This window comes from Maylandia zebra, linkage group LG13 (genome assembly GCF_041146795.1).
Source record: "Maylandia zebra isolate NMK-2024a linkage group LG13, Mzebra_GT3a, whole genome shotgun sequence".
NCBI classification, from domain to species: domain Eukaryota; kingdom Metazoa; phylum Chordata; class Actinopteri; order Cichliformes; family Cichlidae; genus Maylandia; species Maylandia zebra.
The window spans coordinates 11,935,805-11,962,091 of record NC_135179.1 but is presented as its reverse complement, the minus strand read 5'-3'; the positions used below and the strand labels follow the sequence as shown (position 1 = coordinate 11,962,091).

The 26,287-nt window shown below is 43.1% G+C and overlaps 1 protein-coding gene across 5 annotated transcripts; it reads right to left on the bottom strand.

The window, feature by feature from the left end:
* Nucleotides 1–1,379: 1,379 nt before the first annotated feature.
* Nucleotides 1,380–11,784, bottom strand: zbtb18 (zinc finger and BTB domain containing 18). 5 transcript variants are annotated; one of them, XM_004551428.5, is made up of 2 exons: nt 11,318–11,784; nt 1,380–6,415 (listed from the first exon to the last, which is right to left on the bottom strand). In XM_004551428.5, the coding sequence occupies exon 2, from the start codon at nt 6,396–6,398 to the stop codon at nt 4,701–4,703; it is 1,698 nt and encodes a 565-aa protein (XP_004551485.1). In that variant the 5' UTR covers nt 6,399–6,415; nt 11,318–11,784; the 3' UTR covers nt 1,380–4,700. The 5 variants fall into 5 exon arrangements, with proteins under 5 accessions (XP_004551485.1, XP_004551483.1, XP_004551482.2 ...); XM_004551426.5 differs by lacking the exon at nt 11,318–11,784 and adding an exon at nt 9,150–11,217; XM_004551425.6 differs by lacking the exon at nt 11,318–11,784 and adding an exon at nt 7,730–7,982.
* Nucleotides 11,785–26,287: the final 14,503 nt, after the last annotated feature.

Below are 26,287 nucleotides of genomic sequence, written 5' to 3'. Positions count from 1 at the left end.
TTAGAGACAAACCAAGACACAACAGCCAAACATCAGGACGTTTCCACATGTCCACATGACACTCTTCTCTTTATCTCTTCCTCCCTCCTCCCTCCCTTGGTACGAGAGTCCTCCCTGGCAGCTTGGCAGAGTCCGCTCCCTCACGCAAACCAGCAGAGTGCAGGGGCCCGGGCCCCAGACAGGAGCCCAAGCTGGTCTCAGCCTCCCAACATGTTGAGCTGGCCCGCCTTGGGCACAGCCAAATGGTTCTGCAGCTGCCCCTTTGTCCCCCCTTCCTTAAGTAAACAAAGGACAGAAACAAATTAATGACCTACATTCACAGCAAACCTCGCACGGCCTCCTCATACAGAGAGAGAGAGAGAGCGCGCAGTTGTCTACAAGCAGATGTTCACTTACAACGCTGCAGATTGCAATTAATGATCACCAAGTAGCGCAGGAGCAAAGGAGAGGGTTAATGTATTTTCTGCCTCTGAAGATTTAAAGAAGGTATCTCAAAGAGACTTTTTTACATTGTCTCGATATCTCAACTGAGAAAAAAGGGTGTTTTTTCTTTTAAAATGAAATGTCTCCTACTGTTTTTTGACAAGTTTTATAATAAAATAAATATATTCCAAATAATGGCCAGCCACTGTGAGTAACCTCACCTAGTAAAATAGCTGCAAAGTTGAAATATTGAACTTTCCTTGAAGTGGACGCCACACTGAAATCTTTTTAACACTTCCAAGTTTCTTAAACTGACATTAGGCATTCATCAGACAGGGGACAATGTCATAAAGATTAGGAGTGAGCTTATCACGTGAGTGTGCATTGGGGGCTTATCGAAGTGGCCATCTGTGGCCTAATGAACGCTGCTCCTTGGCCTCCGAGTGCAGGGGCTTTTAATGCATCTGTAAGAGCCGGTTTACTGAGCAGCAAGACATTAGCTAAAGCTGATTTCTTTACTGGAAACTTGTGCCTGAGAACCTTTAGGAAGAGGCTGTGTGCGTGTGGTGCAGGGGATTGGATCTCAACAAGCTGCTGCACATTTTCTTCTCAAATGCAGCCTACACTTCAGCCAGTGCTGCAGATATATATCAGGAGCTGTGTGAGTACACACACAGCGAGTGTGCAGGCCACCACGCTGTGTCCAGGCACGGCTCGCTGTAGAGCTTCTCAGACACACACACACACACGTGCACAGCTTCCACCCACATGACAAGTCATTGCAGAGCAGGATGCCAAGACCTCCCAACTGGCCCTCATGCAACCTGTAACTCGTGAGCGCGCACACACAGAGTTAAATGTCGTTAATCTTCGTTATTTTAATGGCAGCGAGGAAACTGTGACTTTTATGAGTAAAGTTAAACACAAAAAAGAAAAAAGCTTCACACACACATGGGTTGAATTTCAAGATTCTTATAATTTATTGCAGTTTGCACACAATTTAAAAATGTCAACAACAGCACACCAAAAAATTACAAAACTAAACACAATTAGAATTTACTCCCCTTGAGAGAAAAAAAATCAACCCAACTATGATTGTCAAAGCTAAAATGACTAAATCTGAAAAAAGGAACATAAAAGAAAAGCAAAGGAAAAAAATTGTAATCTCAACAGGGAGTAAATAGATCTCAATTGAAATCTGCTTGTCCCCCCCCCCCCCCCCAGACAGTGATTGTCCTTTTTCAAAACAGACTCAGTCATTTCATGCCCTCTCCCCACCCTCCAACCCTTCATGTTCTTTACCATAAACTGTCCATGACATTTGATTATTTTTTTTTAATTTTATTTTTTTTTATACCTTACTTAAAAAAAAACCAACAAACCCCCCCCCCCCAATCTATCCCCTTTTGTTTTCAAGTAAGCACAGCAAAAAGATGGAGATGTCCAGTCGGGGTGGTTTACTTCACAGCGTCTTGAGTGGTTAACATCACTCCCGCCACTCCACCCCACACACTCACACTTTTAAAAATAAAATAACAGCCCGGACTACAGCAGTTTAAGGCGGTCAAGTAAAACCAGAGGAACAGAACGGGGAGGGAAAAAAATGAGAAAAAACCCCCAGCAGTAATGATGAAAACAACAGCAGGATGGAGGGAGCCCATATGCAGAGACGCTGCCAGTGAAGAAATAACATTTCGGGACAAAAATGAGACGATGTGGTGCAAACTGTCGCAATGTCACCCACACTGTTGCATTGGCAGAGCCTGTAGGTGCCACCAGATGACGGGGCGGCATGTACATATACCCCACCCACCACATGCACATCTGCGGGGACACACACACTAACACACACACACACATACATATTTGAGTGAGTGAGAGAAGGGGGGGGTAATGTGGAGTGTCAGTATCTTTCTGAAAAATGTTTTTGGATTGTATAAACGCTCGACCAATTATTTTGAAATTTCAATAAAAACAAGAAAAAAAGAAGAAGAAACTGATGTAGCCCTGACCCAAACGCAACATTTACATACAAGAGTTTTCTAATCACATGATCAAAATAGATAAATTCAATAAATTCCAAGAATTTACACAAAATTTTCAACAGCCATTTCTCAATGCTTTACAGTATCAAATACATCACAGCATCAGAAATGTAATTTTATTTTTATTTTTTTTAAATAAAGGCATCTTTTCAGCAAAAAATCTGATTTCATGTCTTTAAGCTTAAAAAGGTGCATTCAGGCATGCCAATTCTCTCCCATCCATCTCAAAGTAAGGATTATGCTTTAAAAGGAAACACACAAACAGACACGCACGCACACACAGACGTGACATCCGCTGCACCTAATGTGAAATGCACACTGCACTGAGCTGAGTGAGTTTAACGGCCCTGCTCAGCTCAGCACAGCTCGGCTCAGCGTGAAGCAACAGTGTGGCAGAGATATCTGACCCTTCAACTTTCAGCAGGACAGCTCAGGTTCAGCCTCGCTCCTTCCTTACTCCCTCCCTCCGTATCCTTCACACTTCAGCCAAGCCACAATTTAATAAAAAATGTTTTAAAAAAACTGCACTCAACAGACCTGAAACGAGAGCCCAAATCTGCAGAAATAATTAAGAAATGGCTCGACCGCGTTTAGAACTGGTGAGGACGGACACAAAAGTTATAGCAGTAGAGACATTTAACGCCTGAGGAGGAGCAAGAGGAGGAAGTGCTGGGTGGACGTAGATCTTCAGTAGGTTAAATTGACTGGTGCTAACCGAGTCACACGCTCGTAAACACACACGCGCACGCACGCATTAACACACACACACGCGTGCAGCAGAAAGATCAGTGCATATAGACACAGGCTTAAAATGCTTCATCATATCGCTTCAACATCCGACGGAAACACATTCGGTAACGTTCTTCTAGGATCCCAGCGAGTACAAAATATCCGACTTTTCACTGTCAAAAGTGTACGGTTCAAACATTCCCCCTCCCCGATGCAAAAACCACAACTTAAAGGTTTAAGACAAAATCAAAATTTCATGCATTTTTTTTTCCATAGTCGTGAGAATAATATTCAGTTTTTCAACAGACCGCACCCTGGATAGTATTCACAAAGAAAAGAAAAGAAAAAAAAAGGAAAGCCCGTTGTCAAATATTTGATCAATTACAATGTGTACAGTAATACAGCAAATTCACATTTTTTATTTTAAAATATACAGGTTTGGACATCATGCAACAACAGCAGGTCCCATTACAAAAAAAGTAACAAAATAATAATAATAATAATCATTAATTTAAAAAAATGCAAAGAATTAAAGTTTTTAAACTATATCAGAACAATATACAACAACCTTAAATTAAATAACTTTTCAACAAGAGATGTTTTAAAGACTGCCAGCTAGATTTAAGAAAAAAATTCTATCGATAACAATAATAATTAATAATTATTTGTAAAGGTCTTTTCATTTTTAGAAAATACTTCAAATTGACTGGAAGTGAAAAAAGGAGGCTGTGCATTGCATGAGTGCCATCAGTTTATCTGTCAGTCAGTCAGCTTTCCCCTGAACACACAACACCAAAGAGCTTAACAAGAGAAGCGGGGAGCGCTTCGCCAACGACACCTCCGTGCCAGTAGAAAATAAAATCAATACACACAAAACACACTCATACACACTCACGCACGTTAGGTGAAATTTTTGCCAGAGTAGTGCAGTACCACACACACACACACTCGCGTGTGCGCACGCTAATTCAAACTGTGTGTTTGGTGGCGTCGACTTGTGGTGATCACAGTACCCGTTTAGTGTATTGTAATGCTTTTTCACTTCAGTGTGTTCGACCTGAACTCCTGCAGTGGTGTTTTGCTGTCTGTGGAACTGGGACCGATACGCTGGCCAGCATCGGAGTGTTGTGTCTGGGATGAAACACAAACAGAGTGAAATCTCTTCAAAAAGGCGAGACTTTCTCACTGGGACCCGTGTCCAGAGACGCAATTAAAACCACCAACAGGAGAGAACTTGCGCGAAATAAAAATGAGGATTCAGAATAAAATAGAATAAAACAAAAATTACCCCAAATAGGAACAAAAAGAAAAGAAAAACAACTCAGTAGTAACATTTTCATGTGCTATTAAAGTGCTATTGAATGAGATGTTGCAACAAACAAGAACGTGACTCACTTAAACCCCGAATATCAAACTCTGCCGCCTCCCTCTAACCTCCCCACGCCTCTCTGCCTTTCTTTCACTCTCCGTCTTTTTCCCTTTACCAAACCTAGAAGTCTGTTTCTACTTCCACAGTTCCTGGGAGCTGTCCTCGATCGCCCAATCCCTGACATTTGGGAGCGCCAGAGGTTCGCTCTTCACTGACAGCGAGTTGACCAGTTCGCAATGGAACTTGCGGATGTGTCGGTAGAGGTCCCCGGATTGCGTGAAGCGCCGCTCGCACCACTTGCAAGCATGAGGCTTCTCACGCGTGTGCACCACTGCGTGGCGGCTGAGGTTGTGTGAGTACTGGAAGCTCTTGCCGCAGGTGGTGCAGGTGTAGGGTTTTTCACCGGAGTGTGTCCGCTCGTGGCGCTTCAGCGTGTACATGCAGGAGAAGGTCTTGCTGCAGATGTTGCAGGTGGGCACGTTGACGTCTCCGGCGGGCTTGGCGCGGATGCCCTCCTGCTCCCTGAAGTGGGAGCTGAGGTGAAGCTGGAGGATGTGGGGTGAGGGGAAAACCTTGTTACACAGCGGGCACATGAAGATCTGTGTGTGTTGAGCCGACAGCATGTTGGAGACGTAAGGCAGCAGCGAGCTATCCATGCTGGCCGCCTCAGCCTGAGCGCGCTCGTTTTCGCCCCCCAGGATGTCCTCATCGTCTGCTGTGGCTGGAGGCTTCTCCTCCCGCTCCAGCTCTGAGGCCAGGGAGGCTTCTCGCAGAGCAGACAGGTGTGCTTCCAGGCCGAGCCTCCGCTGGGCCGACAAGGGCCCTCCGACCCCGTGGTGGGCCAGGCCCCCATTGGTGTTAGGAACCGTGGCCTTGGTGAGGCCGCTATGCTCCATGTCATAGTCCCCACCTCCCAGTTCCTCTTCCTCATCTGAAGCCACGCCCCTTTCTACCTTTACCCTAACAGCCAATGGGCTTTGGAGGCTGTCTGGTGTAGCTGCTCCGCTGAAAAAGGATTGGTGGTGGTTAGTGTGGTTGCTACCTGCAATTGGCTTGACTGACAGGTCCAGGACGCAGTCAGCTGCATCATTTGACACCCTCCTACCCCTGTGGCCCCCACGAGAGCTCACGGAGCGGTGGGACCTCTGGGAGAGAGATCCAGTGGAGCTGGTGGGGCTGCCGGCCGGAGAAAGGAGCTTTCCTCCCTCTCCCAGGCCTTCCCCTGCTTGCGTCTCCGTCTCACCCTGCCCTGGACTGGTTGTAGCCATAGCTGGTGTCCCTGGTCTGTCTGCAGACGGCAGCCTCAGCCACAGCGGCCCTCCCTCTGCCTTTCCCTCCTCCTCTTCATCGCTGTGCAGCAGGTCGGCAGTAGCAGGCCGGCCTGTGGAACTGTCTGATAGACTATCGGCTTTATCAGAGCAGCTGGACCCACCGTCATCCTCTCTGCGCGTGCTGTCTGCCTCCGCTGTGGCCTTCTGCTTCAAACGTTTCTTACACACCTTGACAATGTCATACATGTGCAAGTAGCTGGCTGCTGCCAGCACATCCTCCACGGGAAGGTCCTGGAACTGCAGTTTGCCCTCATACATGAACTCCAGGAGCAGGGAAAAGGCCGGAGCTGTGACAATGTCACTGTTGAGGTGCACCACGTCTCTCTTGTCCAGCTGGTCCTTGTAGAAAAGGTGAAAGTACATGCTGCAGGAGGCCAACACAGCACGATGGGCACGGAACTGGGCATCGCCCACCAGCACCGTGGAGTCACACAGGAAGCCCTGATGCCGCTGTTCGCTCAGACACTGGAGTAAATGTCTGCTGTGGTCTGGGAACTCCATCCTGCCGTCCTCATAACCTGAAGCCACACACACAGACACAGCGTCAAAGTTAATTACATCTCGTAAAGTATCAAAGATGTCTTTCATTTTAAACCTACAGTTTTTATTTTTTGTTATTTTAATGATTTCATTTAGGGGGTGTAATTAAAAAAAACAACCTTTCCATGAGCATAAATATGCAAATTATAAAGAATTAAAAGGTAAACAAGAGGCAACCAAGATTACATGAAATGAGGAGCAATAGAAAACTATGGAATCTAAAAAGGTGGAAAACAAGTTAAAAACGTAAGCTAAACAGAGAGACCATGATTTAGTTTTTATCACCACTAAGACGTTTCTTTTAACGCCACAATTTCTGTGAACAAAATTTGTATTAAATCTGGTAAAAAACACAAAAAGATTAAAAATTAAGAGACACAAGGACAGAGAGAATCAGTAAAAAAACATATCTGATATAACGACGGTGACAACAAAACAAGAAAAAGACAAGAAAACACGAAAGGCACAAACAGGAAGAGTAACACATGAAATAATAATTTTAAAACACATAAAAAGTTAACTAAAATAAGCCATGACCTACGCACAACCCGGATTTTTACTCCTCATCCCAACATCGACAGAAACAATTCTCGTAAAGTCGTGCACACATTCCTTCATACATCAAACCAAATGTTCATTTTCTGCTCCAATTACTTGCTTAATTTAAAATAAATAAAAAGTAGACAAGAAAAATAGAAAGAAAATACAATTTATGGTTTCATTTAAGAAAAACCACTAACTCAGTTTTGTACCAAGACAAAGACTCAATCTCAGGTAAACCACCAGCGACCGATTCTTCTACTCGGTCTCTCCGCTCTCACTCTCTGTATCTCTCCAACTCCTCTGCCTGCACTCCTGGATTGTCGCTGCTCCTACGCTGGTTATTTTTATTAACCCACTTTGGCCTGGCCTGGCACAGCCCTTTTAGGTAACCGGCTTTCAGCTGCACACGCTGTCCTCACATATAAAACACAACACACACACACTTAGTACCAGCCTACCTACCAACCACCTCCACAGGCTAAGTCGAGCAGCAAAACTGGCCAATTGAAACAGCACTGTCAAAAACAAAACAGCTTGTCCCTTGTTTAACCTGCGAGCTTCGGCTTTAGGTGTGAGATTAGACATGGAGGGAAAAAAAGGGAGGAAATTTGCATCAATGCTCTGCAGGTGTTCTTAGAGAAGATTTGCTGGAAATTATCGAATTAATAAAATTAATTACCAACTAATTGTGCAAAAAACCTTTGATTCCAGAAGACAATAAGAAAAAAGAAATGTGTAAAAGGTCCCACCTGTTAGCCAAGTCGATTTGTCGTGCCTGAGAAAATACATTGGTCCCGCTCTGCACTGTGTTAACCAAAGCAGTTAAATCACCTCATTTGAATGAAGCTAAACCAAGAATGTCAGTGTGTTAGACTGTGTGTGCGTCCGTGTGATGTGCATGTGTGTGTGTGCTCGCCCTCCGGCTTGTTCAGACTGCTTTTAATGAGGGGGACTTACAGGGACAAGGGTGTACCACCTCCCACCTCCCCCCCACCCCACTGTCCAGCCAAACCCCTCTACCACCTCCTCCTTCCACACACACACACACTCGCACACACATATAAACCAGCCGTCACTCATGCACTCCTTTCCATCTGAATCTTACAAGAAAAACCCCGCACATCCGCCCCATAGTAGAAACTGCCCTCTTCCTCAACCCCCTCCACCCACCACCACCCAGAAGAGAAGATTTACAATACAATCACTGTAAGTGCCCTGCTCGTCACAGCATCAATCCTAATCCTTAAAGATGGCTAAAAATAAAGACGACGGTGGCGACGGTGGGGAGGGAGCCGCCGGCGGAGACTCAGGAGGGCAGCAGCCCAGTCACCCAGCCCACCCGGCCCCGGCCAGCCAGCTCAGGCAGGGGTCTGAGAGAGACACACACAGAGGGGCAGGCAGGGAGGGAGAGGGTGAGGGAGAGGCTGGGACGGCCGAGGAGGGAGGCTTACCCACATCTGATCCAGCTGACGGGGGCCATATGGCAGCTGCTAGCCAGATAAAGAGATTAAGACTAGGAGGGAGTGCGATTACAGCTGTCTAGCCAATTCAGGCAGCTCAAATCTGCAACTTCTAAATTAGTCTCCTCTACTCCAGCCGACAGGAGGGGGAAAATGGGTAGAGCGCACTGCACATGCTTTCAAGTAATTTTTACAGCGAGCTAGAATTAACAGGAAAAAAGTAAAGTAGATAATACAGATTAAATAACTGCTCAGTTTATTCTAGGGTTTTTTAAGCCTATTTATTAGCTAAAATGTGTGTTTATTGTCTTCTCTTAAAATGTCTAAATACTACATTTCAAAGGAGACTTACTTTTATGATTTATGATCACGATTAAACTGCAAAAAACTACACTTCCCTTTCAATTAACAAGTGTCCCGACAAAACGTCTGACAGCTCAAACAGGAAGCAGCAGCTTAAGTTTTAAATGCACCCCTCTCGACTGCAAGCTAAAAACAAGCAGACTGCTCCCGGGCTGCAATTACCCCTCAGACAGGCAGCACCGGCTACCTTTGCCGTTTACTTCTGAAGCACTCGCCAGCAGTTTCACGCAGTTCTCACACTGGTTTGACACACCGGAGATCCCCCACAACAAAACAAAACTCCACCATCCCGGACTCTCCTACTGTAAACACACGCACGCACACACATACACACACAAAACGATACCTGCAGCAGTATGCATCAACTTGATTAACTCCACTGTAGCAGAATAGCCGGGCTCTCTGGCTGGGAATGGCTGTGTATCGCCCTCTCCCTCTCTCTCTTTCTTTCTTGCTCTTTCTCTTGCTCGCTCGCTCTCTCTGAATCAATGAGTGGGTAGAAGAGGAGAGAAGAAGAAGAGGGAGGCAGGCAGGCAGGCAGGCAAGCAAAAAAAAAAAAAACACGCTGTTCAAACTGCGAGGGACAGATGCAAAGTGGAGGAGATGTTGGAGGGGGAACGAGATACCACCTCCCTCCTCCTCCTCTTCCTCCTCCTCCTCCTAACTGGCGCTGATCAGCAGCCACAAACACACACACACACAGCGTGCGCACACTGCACACACACACGCACAGCACTGACTCTCCCAGGCTGCCGCTGAGACTCACAATAAAGGACTGGGGAGGGGTGGAGGCAGTGGAGGGATGGAGGAGGAGGAGGTGGGGTGGATGGCAGCCTGTCAGCTGCTCTGACATCATCCTCAGATGGAGATGCTACCTCCAGCTGTGCTCTTTCTACAGCCATATGCTGCCTCCTCTACACTCCTGCCACCAGACTCCTCTTTCATTCTACCAACACCGCACAACTTTGTCTCTCTTCTCCCCCTCCTTTTTTTCTCTCTCTGGGAAATAAAACACAAGTCGGCTAAAATATTCTGGGATTTGGTGTTTGGAGTTTACACATCAAAATCACTAAGCTGCAACTGCCACCAAAACTATTAAGGAAATGCAAAGTTTACGCACTAAAAAAACACACATACACACACACAAACAACTTTTCTTTTACCTGGCGTCTAAAATCATTTGAAATGCACTTCTCTGTCCTTCTCCTTCTGTCTTTTTCTCCTTCCAGTTACCATAAACAAAAGCCAACACGGCACATTTGCAACTGACAGACGCACGCAGCTGATATTGTTTTCCACTCTTTTACGGTTCAGCGCCGCTACCTCGTCTTGTATTCACTCATTCATCCGCTCATCCATCCATCCATCCATATATCCATGTATCCAGCAACCACCACCCCCTACACACCACCACCACCACTGCCCGGACCCTTCGAACGACTCACTGGGTGACAAAAATGAGCCGAAAGAGTCCAGTGAGGGCAAAACAAAAGGTGTGCAGTGTGTTTAATAGCCGGGGAGAAACTTATTACACTTATTATAACGGCTGTATTTCGCTTTCGTTTTGGGCAAACTTTCTGTAACGTTTACAACTCTGCAACTTTTATTTTCTATTTTATTTTGGCTGTAAATAAAGTTGTGTGTTTTTTTTTTTAAATAAAATAATAGCAACACCGCCCACTGAGTTTCCACAATAAAATGTGATCACAGCTGCACACAAATGTGGAAATAAATTACATTTATATTATTTTTTCTTTGTTTCATAATCACCCATTTCAACATTTTGTAAGTTAATTAGAAATATTTGCCGTGTAATCTCCTGTAATGAAAATTTCACTGTGTCAATAAAACAGAAATAAAGTGCGGGAAACATCACATTAATCAACTTAAACTTCTAATTAACTTCACCACCGGAGTTCTTTTAATTACACGGTTTGGAAGTCGCTTAAAAAAAAATCAATTTCACCTCACTTTGACGCGTTTTTATCACCTCTAAAGTGCTATCAAATTTAGGAGAAAGTCTGCTGGAGTTTGTTTTAATTTAAGACTCAATTTTCAAGCTGCCTGCCCACGACGGTCCGGAGAAAAAATTAGCATAAAAGTCCAACTCCTGCTACCGCTTACAGGCTGTTCAGAGACAAGTCTCCGAGCGAGAAAAGGAGTATTGTAATTAATTTCTTACCAGAAGACACAACAAACACAGAAAAACAGGGAGAGACACACACGGAGACACACTGACCCACGCAGCTAGCTATAGCCCGATCGCGGCTAACAAAAGTAAGGCAGACGGGCTGCAATATTGAGCTATTTACAGTTGTTCGGGAGGCCCAGGTGCTATGACAACAGCCCCTAAAACACCGCGGAGGGACGGCTAACATAGCAACTATTAGTGCGTGGAGACAACACAGTCATGCTAAGGAAGGTTTAGCTACTTTTTCCCCTCCGTAACCCACCCTCTCTCTCTCTCTCCTGAGCCTCCTTTAATCGGACTCCGGTATTAGAAGCAGCACTTACAGACAAGAAGGTCCACCGTCTTCCCCGCTTCCTCCGTCAAAATCCCCTCTTTTTTCCTTCGGAGACAAAACTAGATTGACTTTGGACTAATTTCCATAACAGGCTGCCGAGGCGAGCAGGCGCAGGGACGGGGAGTCTAGCACTCTGCGGCGGCCAGATGTTTCCGAGCTGTTGCTGCTCAACTCGGGCTGGGGAAGGAGGCGAGTTGACTGGCACGGCACGGAAGCCAATGGTGCCGGCGAGGAGGAAAGTGAAGGCAAATTGGAAGCGGCCCTCTGACAGAGGAGAGGGAGGGATATGTCTTCTTCTCCCGTCGGCGTAGGTTGACACCAGGCAACAACAACAGCAGCAGCAGCAGCACACACACAGTGAGAAGGCAGGAAACAAGAAGCTGGGCCAAACCAACTGGTTCTGCGAGTCAGTGAGGCGGACTGGCGCAGCGGAGAGCGAGGGAGAGTGGAGAGCGGCGCAGTGCGCTCTGGGTACTGTAGTCAAACCTGGAGCGAGAGGTGTCGTGGGGGGGGGGGGGGGTAGGAGGCAGGGAGGGAGGGAGGCTAAGGGGGTGGAGCTGATATGAGCAGGTGCACCACCTTGACAGGAAGTAAAAACATGTGGTTGGGTTTTCCAGTGGTGCTGGATAATGCTTAAGACACAGGCATAAAGCCAGCTGCACCACTTCCAGAGGTGGACATGTATTATGTATGATGACCAGATGAAGATGTGATAAATTATTTATATTGCGTAGTAGTTGTAAGCAAATGCGAGCATTTATATTAGTGTGTTTGTTAATGCACCGCTGATAAACATTTTCAAGTGTTACAAACAATTTATTACGTATTTACGTAGTTGATAGATAATTAGGAAGATGTAAAGTCAACAAACCTACCTTGCTCACTTACCTTACTTCATTTTAATGCCACCTCATTTTAAAAGTGTGTGCTGTCCATCCAGTTAAAAATATAATTTTTTGTTCAATCAATAAAAAAAGTTTTCTTTGCCCGATGAAGGGATGCGGAGAAGTTCATCTACTAGTCAGATAAGTGTCCTTGGGCAAGATACTCCACTCCAAGTGATGGATAGAAAAATACTGTATGGTGTGTGTGAATGGGTGATTGCAGCTTGTAGTAAAAAGTAAAGAGGTTGTGTGTCTGCTTCAGAGTTTGTTTCTTCAACACAGTTAACCTTGATCCCTCAGATAGATAGATAGACAGATAGACACAGTTTAACTTTCACTTTTTCATAATGCACCTTTGGACAAAAACATGCCCCCATCCCTATAAAGGAAGTGATGTTGGCATCCCCTTGTTAATGTTGCCTGTATGTTTTATTTGGCCCCCAAGCCAAAACGCCTTGGTCAAACCATGAAGGTATTTTGTGTGCCTCAGTGGCTGCAAAGAGGCGCCTACCTGCTAATATATACCAAACCTGTTTTGACTTGCCGAGGTAGGAAAAGAACAAAGTGTTAATGATGGCTCAGCTGGCCTGTAGGTGCATCAGAAAGCCATGGCAGTAGATCAGAATCCACAAAATTGAGAATACAGCTATTGATAATACCGCTGTCATTTCCCTATAAAGTGTCTCCTGTGGCAAATCCTCAAACCTTTTCCAGGTGTGGCTCTGATGCAGTAGTAGTATGTGGGTTTTATTCAAAACATTTCAGAGCCCATGTTCATTATAATGCATCTGAGACATGTTATCAGGCCTGGTCTTATTTGTTAGAAGGAACAATCTACGCTTTACTACTTTCATAATAATATCAAAATTGCAGTGTATAACTAGGGTGATTCTTCAAAGCACAAAGAATAAAACTGATTAACATTTTATCTGCAGTTAACTGTTACAAAGGCCTTAAAGGCATTTTTATTTAATGTGTTTTTATTATTCATTAAGTGACTAAATAGACAGACAGCTCTGAGAGCCACAGTTAACAGTAAAATGATCATTTGTTTTACTTCTTTGACATGTTATGAACTAAACAGCAATTTATCTTCTGCTTAAACACAATAAAAATATTAATCACTAATAATATGATTGCTTGAGTCACATCTGTACACTATGAGCTTGTCCAATACCAAGAATTTCTTAAAATCTTAAACTTGTCTTTCCTCTGTGAAAGCTTATATCTGTATTTGAACTAATCCAAAGACATGTTAACATATTTGAGGAAACTGTCTCCTTAACAGAGGCTATGATGATTTTTGGAGTGAGAAAAACTAATGTGCCTCTGTTGCTGTTCATGCTTATAGCACGGTTAAAACCTATAATAAAGTGTGGCTGCCTAAGCTGTGTGAGTCAGAAGAACAAATCCAAAATGTCTGTAAGGTGTAGTTAAAATGTTTGTTTTGTCTCCACCAGAAATCACTCTTACAGGCGTCAATCGGAGTCTGAAATGAAAGGAGGAAGAAGGAAATTCTTTTCTGAAATGACTAATACAGGCCCAGCAGTGACCTTGGATACAAAAGGGTGAATAAAAGTAACAGGTTCCTGTGCTGGCTGACAGGTTTTAACTGCCCGTATCTTTCCCGGGTGACACATGAGTTGTCTTGGACTTCTCTTTCACGGGAAACCTGTGACTTGCTCTGTCCTCCTGAAGTAACATCAAGGCTTCTGGTGGCAGGGCCTGTCTAACCTGTAAGTGGCAGTTTACAATAAACAGGCTGTTGCACATTTTTACACCGGACTGGTTTGTTCAACCAGTAACGGGCGAGCAGAAATCAAGCTGATGTTCTTTTTTTTTTTGGTTTGTTTTAATTTAGTTGTTTTTTTATCAGTCTTTGTTATGGATGCCTTTAGCAGTACGAAATGCTTCACAGATATTGAGGTTGCACGTTTCCTACGTGACAACTGAGAGAAGAGAGCACTGAATCTAGGACACGGCGCAACATCAGCAGCAATATATCTTCCTGTCCAGATAAAGGGACACCGTTTCACAGATTTCAAAATAAGGATGTTCAGAGACTTAAAGCTTAGAGTGACACACAAGATGAATTTATTTATTACCCCACTTACTACAAATTATATGCTTACAACATATTTTTCAACTTCTCACAGATGTGGGTCACTGGGACAAAAACCTTTTTTGAATGTGTGTCTGTCATGAGAGTCTCTATGTGAAAAAGTTTGGGGCAGCTCTGCTTGGTGCGTCTGAGGGCCTATTTGCATCTCGTGAACCTGTCCCAGTAAACTAATTGGCGTCACTAATAGATGGCTGGATGAACCGCAGCCCTGTATGGTAATGAATTCACACGATCTGGTGTCATAGCTGAAGGACTTGTTAAAATGCAAATGAATGATGACCCTGTTATGTGTCTATCAATTTAGGGATCCATGTTACCAGCGCATTACAATGAGCCCCTTGTTCATGCACGAAAATACGCAGTTCAACGAGGGGGCCTGTGCAGGAAATTGGACTGAAGGACAGGCTTTTAAAAACTGTTGGCTAATTTGTGCAATAAACGTATGGCAGTCAAAGCATTTTAGATGTAGCCATATTTAATATACGCTGCCATTTAGAGTTTCTCTTTTTCACTTTGGCTGTATTGGAAAGCTCACCTCTCCGGAAGTGTCTTTTGTAGCTTCTGTATATGATGACTGAAAAGAGAAAGATAGCCTTGGATGTACTGAAATCTGTTCTCCAGAGACTCCTGTGCAATTTTCTAAACTTCTTTCACCTTTCTCGTGTTCCCTCCTCTGATCCACATATTGTTTTGCCACTGACAGATGCCAGAATACAGCCAAGTGTGTGAACATGTGAGCCAAGAAAGCAGAGCTAGACTGATGTTTGAAATTATCTGCACTACTGTTTCATCCTCCTTACAGCTGAAAGACAAAGCAGACGGCAGGCAGAAGGGAGAAACATGCAAGAACCAGTATGCATAGCAGAGCTTATTATCTGTAGCAGAAGTTTTGTTTAGGTTTAGTTCTCCTTCTTTCTGCTTAAAACTCAGAGGACATTAAGAAAGAACAGAACAAAACATCTATGAATAGTCTCGTATATTTATGTTGCAGCACTCAGGCCTTTCTCACATTTCTGTTGTCTGTTACGACAATGACAACAATGCTAAGAGTTGTTTCCTTTAAACATGAATCATGCACAATGCTTCTAGGAAAACATATAGAGCCAGACTAATTACAGCATGTGTTTCGCTTCCGAATAAATGCAGCATTGTCCTGAGTAAGTGTTATAATTTCTGCCTCTGGAGGTCGCTGTAGATCCCATATTTTACACACCGGTTCACTCTCTGTCCAGTAGAATTGACTTCAACTTATCTTTGCTTGTTTTACATTTTGATTAAAAATTATTCTGATAAAGGGCATACATGCAAGAAAGGTACTAGACTGCATATCTGCACATGTTTAAGCTCTTACCTAAGGCTAGAATATAAAAAAATCACTTCAAAGAACGATTGGAAGTGTTAAATATCTCCTTCAGATTTAAGCAGACTTTCTTTATGCTTCTCTGGCTTGTAGTTGTGTTCCCAGTGCTTATTTTTCTCTGTTCACTCTTTTTTACTGTCTTTTAGGAGAGAGTGATTGATGCTGCTATTTATCTTTTTGTTGGAATAGATAGTCCTGAGCAAAGCTTTTTCTTTCTTTTTTTTAAAGCAAAGAAAAAGCATGTTGTGCATCTGGCAGATGAAGTAAATCACTGGAAACCTCTGGCCATACCTTAGATATTAGGACTGCATGCTTCACATCTTCTGGCTTTCGCTGCCAGCATTAATTATATTTTGCTTGTTAAGGGGTTTTCATATTCAAAGTTTTTTTTTTTTTTAACATGGATGGCTGTTTGAAAGCACCTCTAAAGGTAATTCTTTCAACAGTCCTCATTTTCCCCAATGAAATGCAAAAATAAATGACTTCTCAGGGTGCTCAACTGAAGATATATTTATTTGCAATTAAATCCATCTAGTCATCCATCCATTTTCTGCCACTTATCTGGGTCTTGGTAGCTGGGGCAGCAGCGATGCAGAAATGCCCAGACTTCCCTTCCTGGCCACCTCCTCCAGCTCTTCCTGGGGGACACTGTGGTGTTCCCAAGCCATCTGAAAGACATTATGTCTCCAACATGTCCTGGGTCTGTCCCTGGATCTTCTCCCAGCTGGCCTAAAAACCTCACCTAGAAGGTGTCCAGGTGGCATCAGATGCCTGAACCACATCAACTGGCTCATTTCAGTGTGCAAGAGAAGCGACTCTAAGATCTGAGCTCTAAATCTGATCTCATTGTATAATTTATGTATCCTGCGCTGTGATTAATACTGCTTTCTATGTTCCCGCTCTCATCAGTTTGCTGTGATTCCTACATTTAAGTTCATGATAAATTTGGCGATAAAGATCTTAAAGCTTATTTGCACGTCTTATAAGTTGCCCTGAATGAACATGAACTAAATGTTCCAAGCAGGAAAAAACAAATGTTCATTTGCAGAGATATCCCGTCTGGTAGATGGTTCAGCTTAGTTTCGAAGCAGCAGGGGGCTGAAATAATGAAATAAACCCATTAAAAGCAACACGCAAGGGCAGCAGAGTACGCAGCAGCCAGGATCATTATCTCACTTCCTTTGACAATTGTTTGGGCATCTTTATTGATATAAGTAAAGAGCATAAATTGGTTTTTTTCTCATAAAGTCTCAGCCTGTGTTAGGGACACTCCTTATCCATCAATCCTTGAGCTTCCCAAACCTGCAGCAGGCAGCAGCCCTCCACAGTATGTCCCACAGCTTCCTTAATTATGCCCATAATGGAGGTATGCAAGAGGGGAGACACTCTGGGAGACACTGGCTGGCTGTCAGACGAAGATGAAGGGAAGGAAAGGGGGTGCAGACAGATGTTTGAATCCCAGCCCTGGGGCAGATGAGATTAATCCATCCTCCAAGGCAGAGACAGCAAAAGAGAAATAGAGAACGTAATGGAAGCAATTTCTATTAGTTCAATTGGCTGCCCTCTTTCCTCCATGCATACCAGGCATCCTGATCCACCATTTTTTCTTCTTGCAGAAGTGTGCAGTGCATCCATTCTATATCACTGGACTGTATGAGAAAAAGGAAGCCTGTTATTGGTGAAATAACAGGCTCATACCTCCTGTTCAGCTGAGATTAATCATGTGAATACAGCAGCAATGTGGCCCAGGATTTATGCAGGTCCCTAAATTTTCCATAAATGTGTGGCATTACGAGACATAAATGTGAACATCCTCTCCTAAACACCTGAGCTCAAGCTAAAAAGCCAACACAAACTTTCTGTCAGTGTCAAAACCTCCAGGAAGAACAAACTTTGTTTCAGCTGACAGTGGGAGGAAATCCATCCATATAGTTTAATGATTTGATCATCTGGTTCAATGTGGCTGCTGTTGTAGGCGGTTTGGAATGCAGCCATTTTGACTGAGTGTAAAATATTCATGAACTATCAATGGTCGCCCATCTGACTGGCTGGGGAACAGCTGCTGGGTCTCTGTGCCTCTAGAGGTGCAGCATCTGTCCATTTAAGGAAAGTGAATTTGTGTTTGTGTGAGTGGATTCTAGCGTTCGCACGTGCATTCCTGAGCATGCGTGTGCGTACAAGAGCGCATTTTCTGATGCACGAGAGTGTGTGTGTATTTGTGCGTGCGTGTGTCTCAGTGGGACCAGACATCAGGAGAAACAACTGTGTATTTAACTTGCTCATCTCCAGATGGTGGAGGATCATTAGACATGATCAAAAAGCGAGTCTCAGTTTTATTAGGATCTGTACTTGTCAATCAAGTGTCGCTCTCATATATGCACAAGGAGAGCGGTGCTGCTGTGCGTGTGTGATGTGTTAAAGGGAATTTTATACATCTGATGTCTGTGCCATTCTATACATATCTGTCTCAGCAAACATCAGCATATCACAGCTATGCAACGTGGGTGTGTGTGTGTGCGTGTGTGTGTGAGAGAGAGAGACTCACACCCATTTGTGTGAAGCTTGCAGAGAACTGTGGAGCTTTGGCTGAGCCTGTATGATGGACATCTGGAAGCTAAATTGGTTAAGTGCGCCTCCAAGCCAACAGCCAGCCGGCCGTCCCCTTGCTGAACTAAGAGAGAGTTGTGCGTGTGTATGTGTGTGTGCAGTGGGGGTGGTGGGCTTCTGTGGTGGGGGACTCTACATCTGGCCAGCTGCCTTGCCACAGACAAAAACCCCTGCTGGACATTTAAGGGCTTTTACCTTCCAAATTCATACTGCAAACGAAATCAAATTAATTTTGTTCACTCAGGCAAACTGCTGCGTTTGAGACCATAAAGAAGCATCACGTTTGGCTCCGATCGCCACACCGCTCTCCACTGTTACACAGAGCTGTGTTATACAGCCTCTAATCCTGCCTGTTTAATATCTCATGTTTTTAGGGAAGAATGTTTATTAATTTGTTCAACTTCTTTAAAGGAATTATAGAAAATTTCAGGTCACTGTTTTCAGTAGTTTTCTCAAAAAAGTATCCTTTTCCCCTCCTGGCCATTTTAAAATTCCATCAGCCAGAAGCAAGGTCCTTCAGTTTTTTTGGGTAAATATCTGGTCTCATAGCTCTGTGGGTCATCGTGACCCCTCAATCCTGGAGCCAGGACTTTGAGTTTTAAGAGCTCATGATTGCTTTTGGTTCTAAGAGTGGTTCTTCTTTGAGTTTTTGTTTTTTGTTCCTTTTTAAATGTAGGTTGTTTGCATTTTTTACATTCTTATATCTCCCCAGTGGCCCTTGGTTATAGTTAGGCTCCTTTGAGCCTTTCATTTTAGCTAATCCTTTGCGTTGGGTTCTTTGTGTGTCTAATTAATGGACACACAAAGGTCTAATACCTGGTTGACTAGTTGCAGAGTTGTTGCTTTAATTTGAGCTCCTTGTTTAGTTGTGTCTTATTCTGTGGAACCAGCTCACAGTTTTTATTCGGGAGACGGACAGCCTCTCTACTTTCAAGATTAGGCTTCAGCTGACCTTGAATATTCCCTTAGTTACCCTGCAATAGGCCTAATCTGCTGGCGGATGCTGTTTCTTCTTCACTCACATTTTTCACTCACTATGTGCTTACAAGCCACTATGCATTTAATCATTAGTTATTATTAATCTCTGGCTCTCTTCCACATTGTCTTTTTTGTCCTGTCTTCCTCCACTCACACTCACCCTGTCACTGCCTCTCCCTGAGGCTGATTCTGTCTGAGGTTTCTTCCTGTTTAAAGGGAGTTTTTCCTTCACACTGTTGCCAAGTGCTCGTTCATAGGGGGTTATTTGTTTTGTTGGCATTTTTCTCTGTATTGTTGTAGGGTTTTTAGTGTACAATATAAATCACCTTGAGGTGGCTGCTGTTGTGATTTGATGCTTTATAAATGAAACTGAATTGAATTCCTGTTTTGTTTTGGTAGCTCTTTGATCTTCTGTATCTAATTTTCTGATCTTCCCCTGCTCATTGTCTTGATTGTTTTCAGCTGTGTGTAGTCTCCACCTATTTCTGTTTGTGTGTATATTGTCTCAATTGTCTCAGTCTTCCTTTGTTCTTTGTTGTGTTGTCTACATACAGAGCCATGAAAAAGTATTTGCCCCTTCCTGATTTATTGTTTGTTTTTTTTGCATACTTGTCACACTTACATGTTTCAGATCAAATAAAATCAAACAAAGTTTAATATTAACCTTTTCCCCCTTAATAAAGGAAATCACATTTAGAAGCTGCATTTTGTATTTACTTGGGATACCTTTGTCAAAAATTAAAATAGTTCCTTGGTTTCATAGCTGTGTGCTTCCTAGCTACGTATTCTCTGTGTTTCATGAATTTATATCCCTGGTTTTGGACTTTGCAATATTCTGGAGTCTTTCTGGATTAAATGATCACTTTGTGTTTGACTTCCGTCTCTTCCATCCTGCTGTTGGTACCACAAAATTAATTTACATTCAGTAGTTGAATTTGACACTATGAACCAGGACTGTTAGGAGTGTAACAGGTTAACCCTTGTATGGTGTTCGGGTCTGTGAGACCCGTGTTCAGTTTTTTTCAAAAGAAAAATTAAACAATTAATTATTTTTTCACGTGTAAATGTGTTGTGTCTTTCCACTCACTCCACTTGATTATAACTGATTTATTTATAACATTTTATATAAAAGAAAAACGAGAAGCACATTAATTCATAAATGTGATCTAACAAAGGTAAAGGGAAAAAATTAACCATGTTTGCTGTTCATATGTCTTGTAATTGGAATGAAGTAAACATCTGTTGAGTAATTTAACATAAAATTGTTTGATAGTGTTAATTTGGAAAGCCAAAACTCTAGCGGGTCCACCAGACCCATGAACACTGGCTGAGTAACAAAAATACGAACACCACACAAGGGTTAACAGTAAAATGATGGATGCTTGAGTTCCCTAAAATATTTGGATGTCCGATCTCTGATGGCATATTTGGAGGCTTGTATAAACACTTTTGCAGGTAGGAGAGAGGACGGGGAACAGGACCCTCCCTAAAACTGCGCACTTAAATCTTCTTCCCACCTGCTTCATGTCGAGGAGCGTGTCAGGCTACATTTCACTGTGTGTTATACTTGTATAACTATGCATGTGACAAATAAAGAACCTTGACCTTGACCTTGACCTTCCCATGTTAAAAGCTTGTTAGAGTCTATTGCCATTTAAGCAGTAAACTCCAACCAACTCTAGCTACAATGCACAGCATTGTTCATACTGACTGGTTACATCTATTCAGTCAACCATGAACTCCTCTGTCTTCCAAAGCATTGAGAGGAAAATATGAGACCATATGTTCAACAGGTAAAGGTTGGATGAAATTAAATCATGCAGCAGGACAATGAGAGCTAGCATAGCAGCAATCCTGGTGATTGAGATGCTGTGTAGTGACTTTAAGTGAATAAACAAATGCCTGTAAACTGCAATGAACTGAAGCCATGTTGCAAGGAAGAAAGTGCCAAAATTCCTAAACAACAATGAAAAAAACAACAACAAAGTCATACATAAGATGATTACTTCAAGTTATTCTTGCTAAAGGTACTTATTGGAGTTATTGGGTCATGAGTTGTGCTTTCTTTTTCACATGACTGTATGTTATATCAGTTCATTTATTTCAGTTCCTAGGGAGAGCATTCATTCATGTGCCAGATTTTATGATAAGCCATCAAGCAAAATCAGATTATTTCACTTCAAATCTGGAAAAAAAAATGGACCAATTTTCACGTCAATCCAATTACTGCCGAAATATTCAATCTGGGGGGAAAAATGACCGAGTGCCAAAGTGTGTGAGATTTTTATCCCTCCATCAGTGCTGCTACTGTGGCAGCCTCTATTATGACCTCACATGATTGTAATTTTTCATTATTATTACTACTATTATTATTATTATTATACAATAAAAATGCTGTACCAATGTGTGGATGAATAACTGAGTGTGTCTTGAGTGTTCAATAAAACTAGAAAATCGCTCTATAAATGCAGTTCATCCTATAGTAACAAGAAATACAAGCCAGTCACAGGTCTAAAGAGAGTTGAAGAGGGTAAAATAACAGGCAGAGCCTGTGAGGTGGACTCACAATGAGTAGTAGTAATGAAAATGCAACCAAGGACACACATCTGCCACCCTTCATTAGATTAATGCCCAGGAAAGTGTGCTTAACCTGTACTTTACTAAAGCACTGATAGTCACTGTAGTGTCCTGGGGTTTTATGCGTTGGGCATTTCAGTGCTGTATAGACAAAAGGCTATAAAAACATTTTCTAAAGCATAATTAATAATGAGCAGCAGATGAGTTTGTTGCTTATTTTTTATATCCATCAGACCTGCTGATGGTTCCAACACCATCATTAAGTTTGCAGATGACACCACGGTGATTGGCCTCATCAGTGACAACGATGAGGCCGCCTACAGGGAGGAGGTGGATCGTCTGGCTGAGTGGTGCGACAGAAACAACCTGCTGCTTAACACCGAGAAGACCAAGGAGCTCATCATGGACTACAGGAGGAATGCTGACCCACATCCACCCATCCACATTAAAGGGACGGCTGTGGAGCGTGTGAGCAGCTTCAAGTTCCTGGGAGTCCACACCTCCGAGGATCTCACCTGGACGACCAACTGCTCCAAGCTGGTCAAGAAGGCTCACCAGCGCCTCTTCTTCTTGAGGACTCTGAGGAAGAACCACCTGTCCTCAGACATCCTGGTGAACTTCTATCGTTGCACCATCGAGAGCATCCTGACCAACTGTATAACAGTCTGGTACGGGAACTGCTCTGCCTCGGACCGGAAGGCGTTGCAGAGGGTCGTGAAAACTGCCCACTTCCTGCCATAAAAGACATCTACAGGAAGCGGTGTCTGAAAAGGGCTGGGAAAATCATCAGAGACCCCAGTCACCCATCACATGGACTCTTCACCCTCCTGCCCTCTGGGAGGCGCTACAGGAGCCTCCGGACTAAGACCACCAGGTACCGGAACAGCTTCTTCCCCACAGCTGTCAGACTCCTGAACTCTGCCTCCTGACATCTGACCCACGTTAACACATGGACTGAACATACACACACCCACAATGGACAACTGTACCCTCAAACACACAATAATAACATGGACTGAACCACCACTCACAACCACTAGCACTTTATATAGCCTCTGTAGAAATTATCCACATATCTCACTTATCTTAACTGCACTACTGTATAGTTCTGTAAATAATCATTCTGTACATACGATAATTTTTAACCCTACAACTGTTTACAACTTGCATAGTTCCCATTTCTGTATAGCTGTATATCTCAGATTTCTGTAAAGTTATTTATTTCATATTCTGTATAGTTTTTCATATTTATATCCTGTTCATATCCTGTACATAGCTTGTACTCACTACAGCCTGTACATACCTATAGTTATAGAATATTCACAACATACTTCATACCATGTACATTATAACATACCATAATAGACCCATTTCTGTAATATACTCACATATCTATATTATTGCTAATATATATTGTAATATATCTATATCACTAAAGCACTTCTGGATGGATGCAAACTGCATTTCGTTGCCCTGTACCTGTGCATGTGCAATGACAATAAAGTTGAATTCTATTCTATTCTATTCTATTCTATTCTATTCTATTCTATTCTATTCTATATGTTTTAATTACTTTTAAAGCTCTAAAGAAAGTCTTTGGGAGCCAGGTATGGAGCTGGTCAGACTTGCTGCAGCTGCTATCTGTCCAGGCAGAATTCACATACAAATACACTGAGGGAGAGGGAGAAACACTAACATGGACAGAGCTTTAAATAAATACAGACACAGCAGATGCAGCCGAGCCCAGGCCAAGAGTGCAAGAGCAGCAGTGTGATCTCCTCAAATCTTTATTCTAAGATTTCAGAGATCATGTTGAAATGAAACGAGTTACTGTAGCCTCTGTCTGCCGGTCTGCTTGCCTGCCTGTCTGTCTCTCTTCAGTCCAGATGTCAGAAGAACTAGCCAACAGCTGCGGCAGGAAATGAGCCCCCAGGCTGTGAAAAGGCTAATACACTTCCACACGGCGAAGAGAGACCAAAACAAAACATGTGCACACACACAGAAAAAACTGTGCAGGAATGATGCAAAAGCGTTACTCGTCTCTTTCTTTGCATATCAGTTTGCTTTGTACCTAAAATCCATGTTGCTGCACATGCGCATATGACTGCTATAACCAGTTCAGTTCTTTGCCTGTGAAAGTATTCGTGCGCCTTTCATTTTTCTCCAGCATTCATCAGTTTTGCGTAAAGTGTGTGTGGATAGGGGTGATGGCGTGCCAGCCTGCCAGCCTGCCTGCCACAGCGCCAGCCCCCCAGCCAGCGGGAACATTTGCCTTGTGGCTCCAATTCCCAGGAATGCCTAACCTGCGCCAGCTGTTGAGAACATGTTACCAGTGCCAACAATGCGCCGGCTCTGCCCACCACATCACCTGCCATTCTGTCTCCATCTGGGCGCGAGATTGGATTTGCGTGCGTATTGTTTGTCAGCGGATTACTGTGCCTTTAACTCACCACATCTGTATTTGTATTTCCAGCTGTGTGCATGAATGCAAAGCCTTTTTTGTGTGTAGTATGCACTGTGCCAATGTGTATAAGAAGCGATGTTGCTAATGTTGTGTGCACTGCATGTGTACATACCAGCTCTGATGTGTGCGTGTATGTGTGTGTGTGTGTGTGTCTCCATCTGTGTGTGCTGGGCCTCCCTTGCCTGCATCTGGAGCAGCATTGAAGAGGCTTTCCAACAAGGCCAATGGCAGCCAGCCTGCCAAACAGCCCAGATGTTAGTTCTGTAAGCCTTGGGCTAAATGGAGGGACCCACACTCTCATTATACAGGACTAGTAAATTGCAGAGAAAGAGAGACCACATAAAAGGATAAAAGAACTGGAAGATGAATCAGATGAAAGAGATATTATTTGATACGATGTGCCTGTTCACCTTTCTCACACAAGAATTTAAACATAAATTAATCAGACTATGCCACTTTAATGGATTTTTGCTCAGTGTTGGTATAACCGGAAACCTCTGGCCCCTGGGAGGCATGAAATTGATATCAACTTCAGTTTTCTTATTTCAATTGGATATATACTTTCACCGGCCATTTCATTAGGTATGCCTGTTGTTCATTAATGCAAATAATTAATCAGCACAATGCAGCAACTCAATGCACTTAGGCAATTAGACATGGTCAAGACGACCTGCCAAAGTTTAAACCGAGCAGCAGAATGAGAAAGGAAGGTGATCTAAGTGACCTTTAATGGTTGGTGGTACTTGGATTTTCACAACTATCTGTAGCGTTTACATAAAATGATCTGCCTTTCTTTGATGCCAGAGGTCAGAGGTGAATGGACATACTGCTTTGAGCTGATGGGAAGGCATTTGTTACAACCAAGGTTGTGCATAGGTTGTGCAACACACCAAACCTTGATGTAGATGGGCTACAACAGCAGAAGACCACACTGGGTGCTACTTCTATTTTTTGCACTGTCCAACCTGGTACTAGCAAGGTGTACCTAACATAATGGCCTTTTTTCCCCCACTCAAATAACAATGGTAAAGATTCTTTCCAAAAGTGCCTGGATCTAGATCAACTAAGAAGTTAGTTACTGTCCTACCTGTGGTCAGGTTTTTAAGCAAATTCTTCTAAATATTTTTTTCTTAGTAATCCAGCTAACAAACAGGCAAAACAAATCATTCAAAAACTCCTTGGCAGCAGTAATATACTACAACCATTCTTAAAGTGAATGATTACATTGTCTAAAAATTGGATTTTAAATCTGCAGCATTCAGTTCACTTCTTGGGTTCATCAATCTATAAAAAGTACAATATGTATTCATTTGCTTTGAGTCACCTTTTTAAGATCCAGCACTCAATCTCTTTTATCCTAGTTTTAGCCTTAACAAGCTGCTAACGGTAATATCTGCCTGTTTATCCACTAAACGCTTCACTCTTTTCACTACCTTAAGTTTGATGGACAGGATGTGTACAGTTAGTGATCCATAACCTTTTAAAAGTATGGCTGAAAATGCCACAAATCTCTGTGAGAGAAATTTGCAAGAGCAGAGTTTCAGCAATGACAGAGTAATAACAGAGAACGTCAGGATTCTTTGTTCAGTCTGTTTTTTCACATTGCACACTCATTTCATTTCATTAAGGTTCTTGATATGACCATATATAAATTACCATGAAAAATGATGGCATCACATAATCCAGCCTGGTGACCTTCAATTGCGTTACTTTGAGGTCACCCTCTGTCCTTTCTAATCACCAAATCCAGTGTTTTCCAAACCACCTAAAGCCAATATCTCTCCATAAACAAGAAGGCGGTTTTTGAAATAAAAACACAACATGTTCCATCAAACAGTGGGACACAATTAGCTTCATCATCTGGAGGGTGTGTAACTGTGATGCTGAAGCAGATTTATGTGTGTGTACGTTTGTGTCTGTGTGTGTGTCGCCACAGAGGTGACATCCATGAGGCTGCTTTAGCTCTG

Bases quoted from the DNA above. Each gene is read 5' to 3' on its own strand.
- zbtb18 (XM_004551425.6), bottom strand. From the start codon at position 7,769: ATGTATTTTCTCAGGCACGACAAATCGACTTGGCTAACAG. The intron at 6,416-7,729 runs GTGGGACCTTTT...GTGTGGCTTCAG, and splicing joins CAAATCGACTTGGCTAACAG to GTTATGAGGACGGCAGGATG.